A 19228-nucleotide genomic window follows, 5' to 3' on the forward strand; every position below is an offset into this window, starting at 1 on the left:
GGTATAGGTCCTGGTGCCAGAGGCCATGAATTTTAAAGAGGGGTATGGAGGAGAGCTAGGAGGGAGTAAAAAGAAAGGAGAAATAATTTAATTATACTCTAATCTCAAAAATAAGGGAGAAAAATGAATGTATACCAGGTTAAAACTATTCAGAAAGAAAAGGCCACTTTTGCAACACATGGTACAGGGTATTCACATGGAAAATATAAAGCTGGAACCTCATACTTCACCATACACAAAAAATGATTTAAAATGAATTGAATACTTACATGTAAGAGCTAAACTAGAAACTCTAAGGTAAACTCCTAGCAGAAGACAGAGAACACTGTCATGACATTGCTTTCAGCAAAGATTTATTGGGCACAAAATCAAATTAAAACAATAAAAGAAAAGGGAGATAAATTGAGATTCAGCAAAATGAAAAGATTCTGTACAGCAAATATTGCCATAGGGAAGTGAAAAGAAACTGGGCATTGTGGCACAGACCTGTAATCCCAGCATTTGGGACATAGAGACAGGAGGCTCAAGAGTTAAAGGTCATCTTTGGCTACATAGCAGGTTTGAGCCCAGGGACATGTGATTTTGTCTTAAAAATATAACCAACTCAACAGGAGAAAAGTTTTGAAAGCCATATGTTTGATAAGATACTTCATTTAGTCTGTCTAAAGAAGATTTATCATCCATAAATAAAAAGACAATATTTAAAAGCATGCAAAAAGTTTGATTATTTGTTTCTCAAGGGCATTAGGCAAATGACTCATAAATGCATAAAGCCATTGAAAAACATTAATTGTTAGGGAAACACAAATTTAAACCACAATCAAATCAGCCTTTGTACTCAGTAGGATGGTTACAATACAAAGTTTGGGGAAGGACCTGGTAAAACTGGAGCCCTCCTAGTTGGCTGAGAAGAATGTAAAATAGTCCATTTCAGTTGAAGAGCAGTTTGGCAAATGCTCAAGTAGTTAAACATAACGTTACTATAGGCCCAGCAATCCACTCCTGGGTACAACCAGAAGTAAACACTCATCTACACAAAACTGAATATGATTGTTGGTGTAGCAATCAATATCTACAACTGTCCCCAAGGAAGCACCACACAAACACTCATCAATCCTGAGTGCACACAAAAAATGTCAAGAAGCCAGAAGTGGACTCCAGCATCACAACCTGACTCCTAAGAAGTCAACTGCAAAGACCAGGCCTAGTCCCAGAGACAAGAAATGCCCCAACAAGCTAATCTACAGAGACAAAGCAGAGCAGCAGCTACATAGAGCCCAGGTGTGACAGGGTGGGGGACCTGCCATGACAAATAGGTCTTGAGTTTTTTTTTTTTTTTTTTTTTTTTTTTTTTTTTTTTTTTTTTTTTTTTGGTGAGAGCTAACAGGAAACTTCTAAAATAGGACCAGTGGGATGACTCTGTGAGTAGAGGAGCTTGCCACCATATCACATCTGACAACTGGAGTTTAATCCCCGAGACTCACATGGTGGAAGGAGAGAACCAACTCCTGCAGGTTGTCCTCTGACCTTCATACGAATACTGTGGTATGTGCCTGCCTACTTATGTAAACATTCTCTCTCTCTCTCTCAATTAACTTTTTAAAATGTTCTAAAATGGATGACACTGATAGCTAACAGGTCTATGAGTAAACATGATTCAATCATCTGCTTCAAATGTGTAAATTATATTGTGCATGAAATATGTACAGCAATGAAGCTATTAAAGCTATTATTACAAGCAAATATCTTCCTCTGTCATTCAGTGATTATGATTTTCCAGTTTCATTTTGTGCCTCCTGATAACCAGGCCTCAATTTCACCCAGACTTGGAGATCTGGGTGTTGGCTCCAGTTTGCTCCTCCTGCCCACCTACTCCAGTGCCATGCATGTACACAGAAATTGAGTTAACCAAACAAACTGATTTAGAAAGTAACTCAATAGTCACAGCTACAGATAAGGTCAAAGTCCTCTTAAGAAGAAACATAAAAAGAATAAGGAATGTGAGCTTGAAAAAAAAGCATTTGTCCATTTTTTGTCAATATTTTGTTTTCTCCTAGTATCCAGCTATCACTTGAAATGTGAATTTAGACACAAGAGGCCTTTTCTTCCCCCAGCAATGGACAGCAGTGGCCTAGAATAGAAGGGTTAGGATGGATGGGCAGGAATCCTGAAGAAGAAAAAATATAATGGTGAGTGTGACACCATTCCTGATTTCATTGCCCATGTGACAGCCATCCTCATTTTTGCCATAACTTCAGCAGTTGTCATGAGATGGATGTCCCCTCAGCCAGTAAAATCAAGGCTGCAGTGGGGCATCATTTTAGTTACTGGGGATAGAACAAAGGACAGAAGAGACAAAAGCAATATCCCTGCTCTCATGAAACCAAAATTCTGAAGTGAAGATAGGAACATCAGTAATTAGACAAAAGATAGGTGTATGCAGGAGAGAATGACACAAGCAGGGAGAATCTATCAGGAAGGGAGAGGCTGTCAGGGGGAGAAGCTTTCATGGGGAAAGGCTCTCAGGTAAGAAAAAATCTTTGGGGGGGCTTAGCTGGGGATAGGCTCAGGGGGGCTCTCAATGGGAGATGCTGTCAGGTGAGAGAGGCTGTCAAGTGGGAAGTAGCTGTCAGGTGGGGAGGAGCTGTCAGGTGGAGAGATGCTGTCAGGTGAGGAGAAGCTGTCAGCTGGGTAGGAGCTGTCAGGTAGGAGAGGCTGTCAGGTGGGGAGGAGCTGTCAGGTGGAGAGATGCTGTCAGGTGGGGAGGAGCTGTTGGGTGGGAGAGGCTGTCAGGTGGGGAGGAGCTGTCAGATGGAGAGATACTGTCAGGTAGGAGAGGCTGCCAGGTGGGAGAAGCTGTCAGCTGGGTAGGAGCTGTCAGGTAGGAGAGGCTGTCAGGTGGGGAGGAGCTGTTGGGTGGGAGAGGCTGTCAGGTGGGGAGGAGCTGTCAGGTAGGAGAGGCTGCCAGGTGGGGAGGAGCTGTCAGATGGAGAGATACTGTCAGGTAGGAGAGGCTGCCAGGTGGGGAGGAGCTGTCAGATGGAGAGATACTGTCAGGTAGGAGAGGCTGTCAGGTGGGGAGGAGCTGTCAGGTGGAGAGATGCTGTCAGGTGGGGAGGAGCTGTTGGGTGGGAGAGGCTGTCAGGTGGGGAGGAACTGTCAGGTGGAGAGATGCTGTCAGGTGGGGAGGAGCTGTCAGGTGGGAGAAGCTCCTTGGCAAAATAAACCAAGTAGAAAGGAGAGAATTCTGTACAACTAGCACAGCCTCTGCTTTTCAGATTAACTTGCTGACCTTAGGTTGAGACAAGTGTGTCAGGTCGATCTTAGGACAGTTTGAATGGAGGATGAGGCACAGCAAACTTAACATAACAGCTCTTAACTTGCATGAGCATATTCCTTATTTTTTCTTTTATCAAATGACAGAACTTCCCTTTGTTAGAGTGGCAGGGGCTTTAAGACAAGAATTCAAAGAACCATTTTGCAAAGCTGTTGTTTCCTTCTCGTGCATTATCCTTATCCTCTCCATCCTGCTCTCCAACCCTTTTATTTATACAAACTCAGAGCTTATTATAGAAACTCCAGCTGATCAAAATCAATGACGGTGAAGACTTCACTAATGCCTGAGCACTGTGGAGCTCTGGGCTTGGCATCAGGCTTCTCTTCACTGCCTTTGGTCCTCAGACGAAGCACTGGCAGGATCAAACCCTCATCTCCCTTCTCATGAATCATCTGGTCCCTCAGAGTCCTTGGGCTAGCCTTGCTATTAGTAGTATGTGATTCTACATCAAATAAGCTCACTTCTCAGCAAGGATGCTCCAAGCCTGGCTTCCCCTAAAGCCTTGCCTCTACATCTCGACATCTCTAAGTTTCCTTCCCAGAAGGACTGAGTTATGGGAGAAGCCATCTTTCATTCCCATGTCCTGAATGGGCACTTGCATGGAGGGACTTCCACATGACCCTAGACACTCCATAATCCCATACAAAACAGCTCTAGCCAGTGTAGACCATCATGGCACCTGAAGCATTCTTGTGGTTCTTCACAAGAGGGGAGGAAGGATCCTCTTCTAATGGGGAATTGTACAACCCACATCAAACACTGGCACTGTGTTCCCCTCTCCAGGTTCTGCTCTGACACACCCACCTTAGAGTAACCTGTAACTGTCCCTCAGTCCTCTGAATACCAGCTTCCCTAATAGCTACTGCTTAAGGAGTGTTAGTATGAATCAGAGCATCTTCCAGAAAATTAGGAAGTTCTCAGTTTTTCTTTAATACTTAAGAGTGCCAGAGACTTAGGCTATATTCTAGTTAAGGGCCTCATTTCTGCTAACTTGGCCATTATAGTTTTGCCTTCTCTGAACCATTATAGTGTTAAAGCACTCAGAAGCCTTCGACTTCATTATCTTTAAAGTCATGTAACCAGACTGTGAACTCTGTGTTAGCTTTTTGTTGCTTTGACAAAAATGCTTGAGATAATAAACTTATTCGGAAAAGATTTTAGCCCATATTTGAGCCATTGGTCACTCAGCCTTACTGTGTAGGCACTGTGATAAGAGAGCACACGGCAAGAGCGTGTGATGGAGCACAGCTGCTTACCTCATGGCAGCTGAGAAGCAAAGCACACGGGGGGGCCAGCATCCAGAATATCCCCTCCAAGGCCACACCCTCATTGATCTAATTTCCTTCCACTAGCCTCCCCGCCCCAAAGGTTCCACCATCTCTTACTGGGGCCACAAGCTGGTGACTGAGTCTTTAATACTCGGGGCTTGAGGACATTTAAGATTCAAACTGTGACAGACTGCTCGGAATCATTTGTTAATAGGGACAGGACCTCAGGGAAAACACAGCTCTTCTGTGTCTTAGTTTTGAAAAGCATAAATTAGGGGTGATAGGTTTGCTCTTTGGGATCTCCTTTACAGACTCATTTTCAGACAGTTGGGACACAGTTGGGACACCTCAGTTCACCACTGGGGTGAACACCACTACATCATCAGACACCCCTCACCGGGAACTAACCAGTCTCCCTTCAAACAACACACTGGATGGTATTGCCTCTGGTCACACCTGGACTGGACCTCCAGCAGACTGATCCACAGGGTAGACAAAGATTTCGGAATCACTTGTACTTACTCAACTAAGCTTCTCATTAGACAGATGACTCCTTCCTTGGACCTGGGTGGGCCCACAAATGACCCTCAGGGACGTGCTTACCCATTCAACCATACTGAGATAAAGACGCCATCATCATCATCATCATCACCATCACCATCACCATCACCATCATCGGCTCCAGTGTTTCATAGACTAGACAGAGCAGAGGAGCCCCCCCCCCCCGTGTGTGTGGTTAAGACTGTGCTTCTCCTCTACATGATCTAAATGTGTGTGATACTTGGACCAGGCAATCTTTAACTTGAGACACTCTGAGGCAGAAGTATAGAGATGCCAGGCGCCGAGCCACAGGCTCATACTGAAGACTCCTGGTACAAGCTTTCAAATCAAGGGCATATATATACACACAAGCAAAGGAAAACTTGGCTTGTTTCTTTACCTTTCCTAATGATAAATATTTTAAACTTATGACTTATGATTGATCTGGATTCTAATGCATTTCATTAATTGCACTGTTCACAGCTGCCTGAAATAAATCTAATTATAGTTCCGTAAGACAGAACTGAACCCAATCTAATTACAGATCTGTAGGACAGAACTGAACTCAATCTAATCACACATCTGTAGGACAGAGGTTCATTCTGATTGTCACTAAAACACATTAACAAAGCAGTGAGATACTGCCTGACTCTAGTTAAAGTGTCTACATTCATAAAGACAAAAATGAAGGCCAGGAGAGGGTTCACACTGTGATCCCTGTCTTTGAGAGGTGAGGCAGGACAGTCACAGCAAGTCTGAGGCTAGCCTGGGCTTCATAAGAAGCTGCAGGGCTGCAGGTTTCAGAATGAGACCCTGTTTCAACCCAAACAAAAGATAAAACAAGTTTGTGAAAAAGAAGAGAAAGAAGAACTTTGAAATTCTGTTAGTGGAAAAACAAATTAGTCCACTCATTATGAAAAACATCAGGAGGTTCTTAGAAAAAAAGGAAAGAAACAGAACTCCCAAATGATCCCTACTCTGTGTAAGTCCAAAGGACTTGTTATAATAGAGATGCTGCGCTCCCATGTCTACGACAGCTATTCACCATAGCCAAGTTACAGTGTCTATCAACAGATGAGTGCATTGAAAGAGGATTATTATCCATCCACTTAAAAAGAAGGATGAAATCCAGTTGTTTGTAGTCTTGTGAGTAGAACAGGAGTTTTCTATGTTAAGACAAAGAAACTGAGAGCAGAAAGGCAAGAGATTATAGTGGCCACTGGAGGTTAGGAAGGGCAGGGAGGACCAGAGAGAGGTGAGACCCTGGGTACCGAGCTACACAGGAGGGATTAATTCTATCATTGCACAGCACAGTGGAGCAACTACGGTCTCCAAGTTATATCTCACATAACTAAAACTGAAACACCAGAATTGAAACTGAAACACTGCTCAAGAGAGAGCAGTGAGCAGGGATCCATACATAAACTCCAACTATTCCACTCTTATCGGCACACACTGCACACATGTATTGGATGCACAATTACTACTCTCAACTAAAAAGATATTAAAAATGCTCATCATTTAAAAAATCCCCCTTTCAAAATGATTCTGTCCCCTTACATTGATTCGTGGGTTTGATAATTCAATGTCATTATCTTGATGCAGAGCATCAGGGGTTGGAAGCACTGGGCTTGAAGGTACACACACACATATGTTCATGTTTTAGGTAGAAGCCTTTAATCTCTTACTGTTGTTATATTCTACTTCAGGAAAATTAATTAAATGTGTGCTCATCATGATTTTCTAAAAAGAAAACAAAACCATAAGGTTCGAGTATCTGTAAAAAAGGAAAAATATTGTGATAACACAGGACTTTCTAATTTCTAACCTTCTAATATCCTCAAATACCACCCACCCATTAAAACAAACGAAAGTAAAAAAGAATGAACAAAAGACTGACAGACAGATTTAGCCTGGCGCTTGTGTGTTTGTACAGGGATTATCTCCACACTGGCTCACTTTGGTCTTAATGACTGGTGTGTCCAAGTGGTGAAAGACACTAGTTGGAATACTTGCTTAGAAGGAGAACAAATGCTTGCTGTATTTCTCAGATGACCTAGGTGTCAAGAATTTGATGGACAAGTGTGAGAAGAAGGTGTCTGTCTGTCTGTCTTCCCTTCTCTCACTTGTATGCCTGTCAGGGAACAAACCACAGGAGATTCAACCCTGGAACCCTGGCAGAGCTCAGCCAACTGATCAAATAGAAAACAACAGAAAACCAGGCATTCAGCAGACGAGATACCTCTGCAGCCTCAGGACCACAGTAACAAAAACAGGACTTTATTACAGTCAGAAAATGAGCCCAGCACAGGCTCCCAAAATGTAGCAACCTTAGTTAGCTCCATCCTCTACCATAGCAACTGCAGAAAACTATGGCCTATATGGAGGCCACTGAAAATAGAACATTAAGAATTTAGGATGTGTTTTAGTGGCTGCTTTTGTCAAGTGGTGTGGTGTTCTTGAGTTCATTACAATAAAGTGATTTCATTAAATAATGACAATGATAAAAAAAACCCTATGGGGGGGCCTTAAACACTATTCCCTTGTCACTGTTGTCTCTAAAGTTAAGCAAATGAGAGGCTGACTCAAAGAGGCTTAAACTGAAGAAGTGTGTGGTGGGTGTAGGTTTTGTGTTGCTAAGTGTTTTTCTGGGCATCCTAGTGAAACCACAAGCTGAGAAAGCATCTGGGATGGAGAAGGCCCAGTGGTTCTCAGGGTGGCTGGAGAAATGTCAATAATTCAAGGAGCAGTACATGAGGCTACATGTCAGATGTACACACAGGAAAATGGAAAACAATTTTCTTTGGGACCAATTAATGTAAGAAGTGCTTATATTCTCAGTTAGAAAGCACTCTGAGGAGAAAGGGCTTTTTGGTTTTTTTCCTCATCATGAAAGTCAACATGACATCTTTTTGTATTGATGAATCACATTCTGAACCTCTTCAAAGAAAAAGGAACAATCATACTCTTGAAGTACAAATGTCATCACAAGACAGGCCTTGGGACGCACATATTCATGGCATCTTCCATGTGTTTAATTAGACTCTGTTCTTGACTCTCTCTCCTCCCTCTCCCCCTCCCTCTCCCTCCCCTCCTCCCTCCCTCTCTCCCTCCCTCCCTCCCTTCCTCCCCGCCTCTCTCTAGTAGGAAGGAATGTCAAATGTTATGAGCTTCTACTTCAGTGTTTTGGACCACAGTTTGGCCTGGTGTCACCCTGTTTCATTAGGCAAGCAGTATTGTCAGGAATGACAGGCAGTGATGAATTAATCACCCATGAACCCAGGAAGCGGGAAAACAGAGAGAGAAGCTTGGAGAGTGGTGACACACGTCAGTTCTTGAGCCACCACACGTGGTTCCACATGCTGACAGTGGCAGAACCAGCAGATACGAGCAGACACTGCTGAAGTTTCTAGACTTCTCCACCCAGGAAAGGGCTTCGAGGCTCCCCTGTCCTTCTTGATCCTGCTTCTGTGTGAAAACCCTGGAGCAACAGTCATCTGAGGGCCTTCTGTCCTGTAAACTGTGACCAACACAGAAAGGAAACTGACATAACAGTTTCCAAAGCAAGCAGGCAGAGGTCTCCCCAGGAGCTGTTTCCCTAGCAGTGCTGCACATCACCAAGGGTCAGGCTCGCTCTGTAGTGTCCACTGCCACTTCACTGGTTACCTCAGTGTCTGCCCCTGGGTTTTCATAAAAGAGCCTCTCCAATTCTCCATTTACACTATTTGTCCATTTCTTTGTCAGCTATATGATAGCTCTGCCCAGTTCAACAAATAAGCAACCAAGTCGACATGCTAAGTGATTCCTAGTTTTCCTCTGCGTTCCATACTTTCACAGTGTATATAATTTTTCTGGCAGGGGTAGGCGGGGTGGGTGGGAGTAGCTCACTGCACATGCAAAACCCGGGGTTAAACTTCCCAAGATTCATACACACACACACACACACACACACACACACACACACACACACACACACCAAAACAAAACACGCCAAACCCATAATGTTTGGTTTGAAGGGAACTAAAATTCCTAATAATCTAGAGTTGATCTTGTAGAGTGTTGGTATTATTTGCTGTATGGATTATTTGATATGAAAACAATTCTTCCTTTATAAACATGTTATCTTAGACCTAAAAAAATTACTTTTTATTTTTCAGCATCAGATATAATTACTTAGAAATCCTTCCCTTTTCTTAGTTTAGATTAATATTGTATGATGGAAGCTATTTAGGTTCCTACTGTGGCTTAAATGGGTCATGTCTGAAAAGACCAATACATGCACATCAGTGTGATTTTCACTCTGGTAAAGAATACCAGGAAAATACTTTGAAAATTCTCAGATTATAGAAGTGGTTTTTATTTGAGAAACAATACATCTGAGAGCACGAATCCTCAGGAGAGTATCAAAACTAGCAAAGATGAAGGAAAATTGCCTTAGCCACACAAATAAACACCGTGTTAGCACTAAATGACAAAACAAGGCAAGTTATGAATTTGGCCTTAATTGCACGTAATCAACAAATCTGAAAATATGCTAAACCACAGCACAAACAGTCTAGAGGAAGGTGTGCAGGCTGGACAAGTTAATAATGTTCCTTGAATTGAAATGTCAACCAGGAAGCAAGTCTACAGCTGGACATACACACTGTTGAGCAGTCACGTCATGAAAGACACCAAAGGAAAGTTTTATTTTTGCAAGTGTGTGACTGGATCCCTACCAACATGGAGGCCAATGAAAACACAATTGGTGATACAATTCTAATTACTGTGTCTGAACTCTGCTTGGACATAATTCTGTATGTCACTTGAAGGTTGAAGGATACCACACACAAAATGCCTTAAGCTCTGATTTCCCATTATGTAACTGAAGTCATTAATGTGAAAAGCTAAATGGGGGAAGAGACGAAATGAAAAGCCATTTCTAAGTAATCACAGGCTGAGTGAGTGACAGACTTGAGTACAGAACATGGTAGAAGCTGTGAGAAATAGGCTTGACTGAACTATTCAAAGCTGGCCACTTCTGCTCAGTACAGCAACAGGTGTTGATTTTTCTCTTTAGATTATTGTTTTATTTTTGTGTGGTGGTGGGTTCCCACACACACACACATCTTGTTTGGCATACACATATAGCATACATACATATATATGTACACACCACACACACACACACACAATACACACACATATATGTACATATATTTATATATACATATATATGTACTATATCTGTATCTATATCTATCTTGTCTCTTGTCACAAAACTGGGGATCAGAATCCAGGCTTGTCTACTAAACAAACAGAACCAAGTTTGCCCCAACAAGGACAAAGCTACTGGCACCTCTCTTACTAAATCATTTCACTTTCTCAGGCAAAGGGTGCAAATTTTGTTACTTATTTCTAGGTTGCTTACCCTTGGACTCATCATTTAATGGAAATTCTCATGTGTTTTTCCTAACAGTATTGCTATAAAAAATCTTTACAGCACTGGTCATAATCATAATAATGAAACACTATTCAATAGTGTGTGTGTGTGTGTGTGTGTGTGTGTGTGTGTGTGTGTGTGTGTGTGCCCCGTGTGCACACACGCACACAAGCGCACTCTCACACATGCTGAATCCAGAGCCTCAAACACACTAGGCAGTATAGTGTTTTATCTCTGAGCTACACCCCAATCTCATTCAGCCTCTTACAAACATGTTTTCTATTACTACTTCATACACTTTCAATTTGCACCTGTGGTCCACACCCAACCCCTGACTATAAGAAAATGTATTTTCACAGGCAGAGTCCAGATCATAGCACCAACTCTTAAGAGTGAATTGATAGTTGGTGGCACTTTTGTGAATGCTGCTTCCATTTTGCTTATCTCTATTTTCTAATTTCCTTTTGCATGAGAATGATAAATAATTCTTAGGTAGGAAAATAAACCTCCAAAGTCTTCTAAGAAATCCAGTGCACCCTCTGCCTCTCACTCTTGTCTCCGTTCTGTGGCTTCACACCAGGTCTTACATGTTCACTTTTAAATCTGTCCTGAGAGACAGAAGTCTAAACACATCCAAGAATATAAATGATGACCTCGGCTCTACTTACCATGCACATCCAGGGCCGACCCCGCTGAGGACCTCGCCTCCACTTCATCTCCTGGCCAGATACTTAGCGTCATAAATCATACTTGCTAACTAGGCACTGCTGAGGGGCCGCCATCGTCACCTGCGATGGCAGGGGTCTGTGGAAGGGCCATTGCTAACTTCCTCACATGGGAGACACTGATGAGTCTTTCATGACTCTCTTCCTGATGAGACACAGTCACTTAGCATTTCTGAATGCTCCCAAGAGGTCAAAAGTCTGCTCACCCCCCACTAGTCTATGCTATGAAATTTATTTCCATTTTGACAAAAACAAAGAGCTTCAAAGAAAAAGGGAAAAGGGGGGAAGAGAAAACAGAGAAGTCCTTCTTGCACACATTGAAAATGGCTTACACATTGTCTACACAACATTCTCCCTCTGGAGAGCCACAAATCTTCTAAAACTAGAAGGGGAGAGAGCCCTAACCTAGGTAAACTGTGAATATTGACAGTATTATGCACGTGTGACTGAAGTAGTAGGCACAGCCAGATAGATAGGCCCTGGCATTAGTCAGAGATGCCAGCATTTCTCTTGCTTTCTCAGACCATGTGCAAGATAATAATTTTTGAGGCTTTTATTTACTCATTTGTAGAAACAAAACAAAACAAAACAAAAACAAAGGTGATGCTTGTGGAAGATTGACAGATGAAATGACTTGAATTTCTGACCTCAATTTCATAATTTGTGCATGTGGCTCAGTCTTGTGAAAGGTTCCTAGCTTGTGTATGAAACCCTATCTACCGATGTCAACAAAAGGTTCTCACAATGGAGTCGGGAGTGGAGTGACTAAGGGGGAGCAGTAACTCTGAGGACCAGTAGAGACTAGAAGAGTAGAAATACAGGCAGAAGGGACAAACCCAATGCTAAAGAATGCAGTCATGAAAAAGTCTGAGATACCAATGAGCCAATGGGTAAAGGGTCAGTGGGGAGTGGGCTGGGGAGGTTATGTGCAATCCAGCTGGAGAAGCTGTCATTCTTGGTCCAGACTGCCCATCACAATCACTTAGGGGCTTGCAAAGTTCTCAGGTTCAGGTTGCTTGCTTTGGGGGGGAATGGCCTAGGAACCTTTTTTCTCTTCACTTGACCTATATTTCATTCTTTTAATTCAGTGGAATTTAATTTAATGAAGTAAATTCTTTTATTCACACATGCACATACTTTATTGTGATAAAACCCACAGAACATAAAATTCATCCTTCCAGGGATAGAGAGATGGCTCCATGGGTAAGATTCTTGCTGTTCTTCCAGAAGACCTGAATCTGGTTTCCTACCTATGTGGGGTGGCTTACAATTGCCCATAACCACAGTTCCATAAGATGAGATGCTCCCCTGGAGGTACCCCCCATGCACATGGTGTGTGCATGTGCCCACCCACACATGTAAAATTTAGAAAACTAACCACATTAAAGAATAAACATCTAATGGTGTTTAGCAAAGTCACAACACAACCACTCTCTGCACATAATTCCATAACATTTCACCATCTTCAAAAGCCAAGCCTGCAGCCATGAAGCAACTTCCCCCTTTCTTGCTCCTAGCTGCTTAGATTTATGGGTTTGTCTACTCTGAATATTCCATAGGATTGGAATAACACCATATACCATCTCTTTTGTAATTGGCTTCCTTTGCCAGGCGTACTTTTGGAGTTCCTCATATTGCAGCCTGTACCTCTGCCTATTTTTTTTCTATGACTGAATATTACTGTATATATACATAGACCTCATTCTTCTTATCCACTTATGAACTGATGGATATCTGAGCTGTCGACACAGTTTGGCTATTGTGAGCAACGCTGCTATAAATACATGTCTGTGGGTATTTGTCTGAGTACCTGTTTTGAATTCTTCTGTGTCTATTTCTGGGAATTGAATTGCTTCATCATTTGGCACATTTACATTGAAACACTAACCCCACTTCACCCCCATGTGCCCCTTACTGTAAAATTCTCTGCAAAGTTGATACCAAGAAGATGCACATAGGGAGAAGATGAGAAGATGAGGCTGTGACAGGCCCCACGCTCAAAGCCTTGGAAAACATCCAGAGGCTTCCAGAAATACAGCAGACACAATTCGATATATAGGAAGATGATAGAGATGTCACAGAAATTGAAGAAATCACCTCAGGGAGGAACCATCAGTGGCCAGCAAGATGGCTCACCTGCCCACTGCACAAGCCCAGCAACCCAAGTTCCAGTTCCAGAACTCAGGTAAGGGTGGGTGAGAACTGACTCTAAGGATTTATCCTTTGACCTTCAGAGGTACACTGGGGTACAAGCAATCATCCATCCCTCTCTCACTCACACACACAACAATGACGATAATAAGTTTTTAAGAAAGAGAAACCATGTGCTAGTTAGTTTTTGTGAATTTGACACAAACTAGAGTCACCAGCAAAGAGAGAACCTCAGTTGAGGAATTGCCTCTGATTAGCTTGTGGGCAAGTCTATGGGGGTGTTTTCTTGATTAATGATTGATGGGAAGAGCCCAGCCCACTGTGGCTGTGGTACCCCTGGGCAGGTGGCCCTGGGTTGTATAAAAATGCAAGCAATTAAACACCATTCCTCCATTCCAGCTTTAGTTCCTGCTTCAGGCTCCTGATTTGACTTCTCTTGATGATCAACTGTGACCTGTAAGCCAAATAAACCCCTTTCCCCCAGCCAGGTGGCTTTTGGTTAGTGTTCCATCAAAGCAACAGGGAAGCAAAATAGGACAAACCATCAATAATAAATGCTAAAAGGAACTAGAAGTCAAATGAAAAACTGAACATTCCAGGTGCTTGTAACAAATAGAAGTGTGGGATTCCACAGCCTCACTGAGGGCCTGAGCCCAAGGCCTACAGTGCAAGGCAGATGCTCAGCATTTACACCAGTACTCTAAGCCACCCTAGCCCAGAAGAGAAGAGGCCACACATCTTCAATTCTCCCCAGCACCCAGAATGTGTGATGCCAATATCAAAATTACAACTGCAGCTGTCTTTGGGTGGAAGTTTACAGGTCAACAAACAATGCAGTGGCAGCTAAGACTCCCCATAGGAAACTGAATGGTACCCATCCTGCTGACTACAAAGGATCTTGTTAAAATTTTTAACAGCATAGAAAACACTGGAGCACAGCAAACTGTAATTAGCAAAATTGAGCATAATTTAATCAAAATATGCAATAGACTTGCAAGGTCAAAAATTACATAAATAAAGGCTAATTTACTCCCATTTACCTAAACATTATGGAGCAGGTATTTGAGCATGTGTCAGTTGAGGCAGTCACACTTGAATGCCCAGGAAGCATCAGCAAGAAGGACCTTAGACTGAAATGCGGTTTTGCTCTGTTCTACAAACTGACTTGATGCCTCAGGCTCAAGCCATTCTCCTGTCTTGGTTTTCTGAGTAGCTGGGATTACAGTCACAGTCCCATGTGCCTGGTTGGAGGGTGTTTTTAAGGGGTCACTGCCATTGGAATACAGGGATATTTTCAGCATAGAGATGACATCTTTGGGAATGTCTGGGCTCACTGGAGACCTGTGTGGGGTGGTGAGATTCCTCTTTTCACTACTTAAATCTATCTTAGTTTGAAGGAATATTAGATTATAATTTCTTATACAATATTCAACCATCTACAAATCTATATTGGTAAGAAAATATATAATGATTTCCCAGAAAATTATTCTTTTAAAAACTACAACTTTTTCTTCTATATTTAGAAAGAGTAACTCAAAATGATTATATTTTAAGCATAGAAAGTGAGAAGTAAGGCCAACTTTACTAATAAAGTCACATGTGAAATTTGGCTTACAATTCTGAACACAGGTGAAACAACTGAGCACTTTGTTTATAAAGTGTGTGTTCGATTTTTGTTGTTGCTATTTTTAAATCAGAAGTGTGACACCAGCCTAGAAATGTCTGAGAGCAGGGAAGCTGGAAACCACCTTGGGTCTTTCTGATGAACACTTCTATGTAGCAGATGGTCATAGTATTTAACTTGAAATTGGTTCTTGGTGCCTATTGCAGTTTGAGCTCTTTCTTGGGCCAGCCTAAGGTTTGCACCTGTGTGACACACAAAGCCAGGTGAAGGCAGCCTAAGTGAGAGGAGGACATGGCGTTTTTCTTTAGCATAGAGCAGGTGGTTAGGCTGGAGCCTATTCCTCCAGTCTGCAGGCCTGTCTGGCTCTCCCCTGGAAATCCAGATGGACACATTTTGATTGTCCCATGAAAGTCTGTATAAGGGGTTAGCCTGCTGGCTTTGAGTTGCAATTTACTAGGCTGGTCCATTTGGTTTCCTCTTGTCCCTGGTGCTACTGTTTGCTTCAGCCAGCGACAAGCTGGGGACTGCACCTTGATGAACAATGTAGGTGGCAGGCAGAAGTGACTGGCCAGCACTTGAGATCAGGTAGCACGATAATAACTGCCAGTCTTGAAGAACTCGTAGAAGACAGGTCCCACCCACTTAGCAACTCAGCATCTTAGACATAACAAGAAACTACAGAAGACAGAAATCCCAGAACGCTTTCCCCTCATTTAGATGTCATGATAGGCGGTGTCCTTCTGTATATATGCTTTTCTTATTGGTTGATAAATAAAACATTGTTTGATCAATGAGGCAGGAAGATAGTTGGGACCAGGGCGAGAAAAATTCTGGGAAAGGTAGGAAAAGAGAGCCTGCCGTGTAGGCTGCCAAAGGAATAACAGGTCTGGGCATTTGCCGATAAGCCAAGACTATGTGGAAATACATAGATTAGTAATTATGGGTTAATAATTAGCACAGAGCTAGCCAATAAGAAGCCCTAGACCTTTAGCCAACAGTTTAATAATTAATATAAGTCTTTTGTGTTTATTTGGGGCTGAGAAGGGAACCAGGCTGGACAAGAAAACTGCTAGCAACGATGGGCCCTTTACCTATGGTGGCCTCTTATCTTCCTAGTAGATTATTTTCATAGTTTCAACTTTAAATCTCTATCAGAAGCAGACCTCCAGGTTATGTGTAGTCAGTGGAATGTCAGCAACATCCACCCTCAAAGCTCTTCTCAGACTCCATAAAGAACCAATGAGGGATGACAAGAATGGAGATACCATAATAGAGGGAGACATTTTAGGTTTACAGAGAAATCAGGCACTAGAGAAATGTCTGGAGATCTACAAAGATGACACCAGTTAACAATCTAAGCAACAGAGGAGAGGCTACCTTAAATGCCCTCCCCTGATAATGAGATTGATGACTGACTTATATGCCACCCGATAGCCATCATCCAGCAACTGGTGGAAGTAGAAGCAGACACCCACAACTAATCACTGAACTAAACTGGAATCCAGTTGCAGAGAAGGACAAATGAGGAGCAAAGGGGTCCAGACCAGGCTGGTGAAACCCACAGAAACAGCTGACCTGAACATCGGGGAGCTCTTGATCCCCAGACTGATAGCTGGGATACCAGCATGGGACTGATCCAGACCCATGGGTTTCAGTGAGGAAACCTCAGAAATACATGGGACCTCCTGTAGTAGCTCAGCATAGGTGTGGATTTTGGGAGCCCATTCCACACAGAGGAATACTCCCTGAGTAAAGACACATGGGGTTGGGTCTAAGCCCTATCCCATCAGATGTGATAGACTCTGATGACACCCTATGGAAGGCCTTACCATCCAGGGGGAGCAAAAAGCATATGTGATAGGTAGGGTTTTAGTTGGGGGGATGGGTGGTAAGGGAGGAGGGGCAGGAGAGGGAACTGGAATTATCATATAAAACAACCTTGTTCCTAATTCAAATAAAAAAATCTACAAAAAAAAAGAACCAATGAGCACTTCCAGTTGGGTGGTGTCATGGTTGATTCCAATTTTCAATTTGACTAGGTTAAGGGACGCTTATTGCTATAATTAAGCACGTATTTGGGTGTGTCTGTGAAGGTGTTTTCAGAGAACTTTAAATGAGGAGGGAAGTCCCACACTGAAAATACATGCCACCATCCCATGGAGTGACAAGAAACAAAAACCTAAGAGCTACTTGTTGCTTGAAGCAAATGCCTATGCATCAATGGCTAAAGATAAACTTATATTTTTGTTTAGCTTTTTCTATTCTTAACATAGAGTTTGAAGCCTAGAATTCTTGTTCATCGATTCTTCCAGAAGCCCACGGCACAGACACATCAAGATCATGGATGGATTGGGCACAAACTAAGCGTTCTCACCTGCAGCAGATGACAGCTTTGCACGAGAGCGCTAGGTCCAGGAAACTTCTGCGAACTTCAAAGGAGAGCGCATACTTCAGGGTGTGGCCATCGATGATGAGAGCTATGTCATTCTCTTTGCCCAGCAAATTTCCCAGGTCTGTGCAGTGCTGAGTGATGGCAGCCCTTGTTGCCTGGAAAAAGTGGGAGAAGATGATGTCTGTGGGCTTCATAATACAAGGTGAACTTCAAGTTCCTTGAAAGGAGAAGATGGGACAAGGAAAAACACACAGTTCCACTTGGTACAGTCACTGGCATGCCCTCTGTGGCTGTTTGATGGGTAAAACATCCTGAGAGCAAGAGACCCTATGATATTTACAATTATTTGACCTGGCAGAAGTGTGTTGCCTAGTGATGCAAATCTCATCCCCAATGGGACACTCTCTCTCCATTCTCTCTCTCTCTCTCTCTCTCTCTCTCTCTCTCTCTCTCTTGTATAATGATGTACATATATACATATACATATATGTTTAATGATCTTTAAAAAGGAACCTCAACAAAATACACAAGTTTTAAAAAAGCATTACTGGAACTTACAGGACAAACACTAACATTTCTCAGTTTGCACAAGATAAAGATTTAAATGGCCCAAAAATATGTTTACCTGAAGATTAACTTGCACATTTACTGAGCACTTCAGATCTGACTGTTTTCTCCATGTATAAAGGAGATAAGAAATAAGCTGCTCATTGTCACATGGAAGAAAGTGTATAATCAAATCAAACTGCTCATACCAACCAAACCACTGCCACCAGCCTAAACAAACACTGTGAGGTGTGTATTGTTACACAAAAGCATGAAAGTCATTCCTATAATTAATAAAAGATGTTCTCGTATGGAGGAATGTATACGCTCAAATATAAGAACGCACCCTTTGACTGATTTAAAAATGTAGCTTACATTTGTTCAGAAAGTACAAAAATACACCGAAATCATTCTTTCTGGACAAGGGATCTTTTGTCTATGAAGCTACATGTTCATGTAATTTGCCTTATGGTAACCTAAAGTGTGGTTTTGAAGTTTGACGGACAGGCATTTTTCTTTCCCTCGTTACACTGAAGCTCACTGCTACTGACAGTGAGAAACTGCTTCCACTGTCTCTCTGCCCAGTTTTCATACTCAGTGAGATACCAAGACACAGAAAGGGTTGTAAGGACATGTGTTCTGGAACCTCACACTGTGGCTGGATATCTTATTTTTTTTAATAGAAATACATATAACTTAAGTTAGCTCTAGTCCAAACTCCACACTTTCCACCTCTTTGACATTGGGCAAGAGAAGTCACCTCTTTAAGCTGCATTTCCTCATGAGGCTAGGAACACTTCCCAGCACTTTAGTTATGAACAAACTGGCTGACCCAAGTAAGGACTGAATACGGGTTTGGCACACAGTTAACACTGAATGTACTCCTACCATTTAGTCATGAGGAGTGTCATATATTGAGGAAAACACACATGACAGTGAATAAATGCCACCACCAATAGAGCTTTGCCACTGTGATGAGAGATGAATAATTAACAGAACAATGCACTCCCAGTCAAAGTTATACTGATTTCTGTTAGAAAAAATAGAACTTGATGCCTTTTATCCCCAGTTCTACCACTCTGAGTCTCAAGGAAGCATTTTGGAAGCATCTAGATTTTTCAATGATTTATTTATTTTTGTTATGTGCATTGGTGTTTTGCCTACATCTTTGTCTGCTGGATTAAGGGTGTTGGATCTCCAGGAACTGGAGTTACAGACAGTTG

At 42.4% G+C, this 19228-nt stretch overlaps 1 protein-coding gene across 1 annotated transcript in view; it reads right to left on the reverse strand.

Annotated features, from left to right (window-relative positions):
* Positions 1 to 19228, reverse strand: part of Atp8a2 (ATPase phospholipid transporting 8A2) — a 432334-nt gene that overhangs the window by 245812 nt on the left and 167294 nt on the right. Inside the window, exon 24 of the mRNA XM_035452970.1 lies at positions 17442 to 17614. Coding sequence (XP_035308861.1) covers positions 17442 to 17614 — 173 coding nt within the window. The remainder of the gene's footprint in view (positions 1 to 17441; positions 17615 to 19228) is intronic.

Source organism: Cricetulus griseus (assembly GCF_003668045.3).
Source record: "Cricetulus griseus strain 17A/GY chromosome 1 unlocalized genomic scaffold, alternate assembly CriGri-PICRH-1.0 chr1_1, whole genome shotgun sequence".
In the NCBI taxonomy this organism is placed as follows: Eukaryota; Metazoa; Chordata; class Mammalia; order Rodentia; family Cricetidae; genus Cricetulus; species Cricetulus griseus.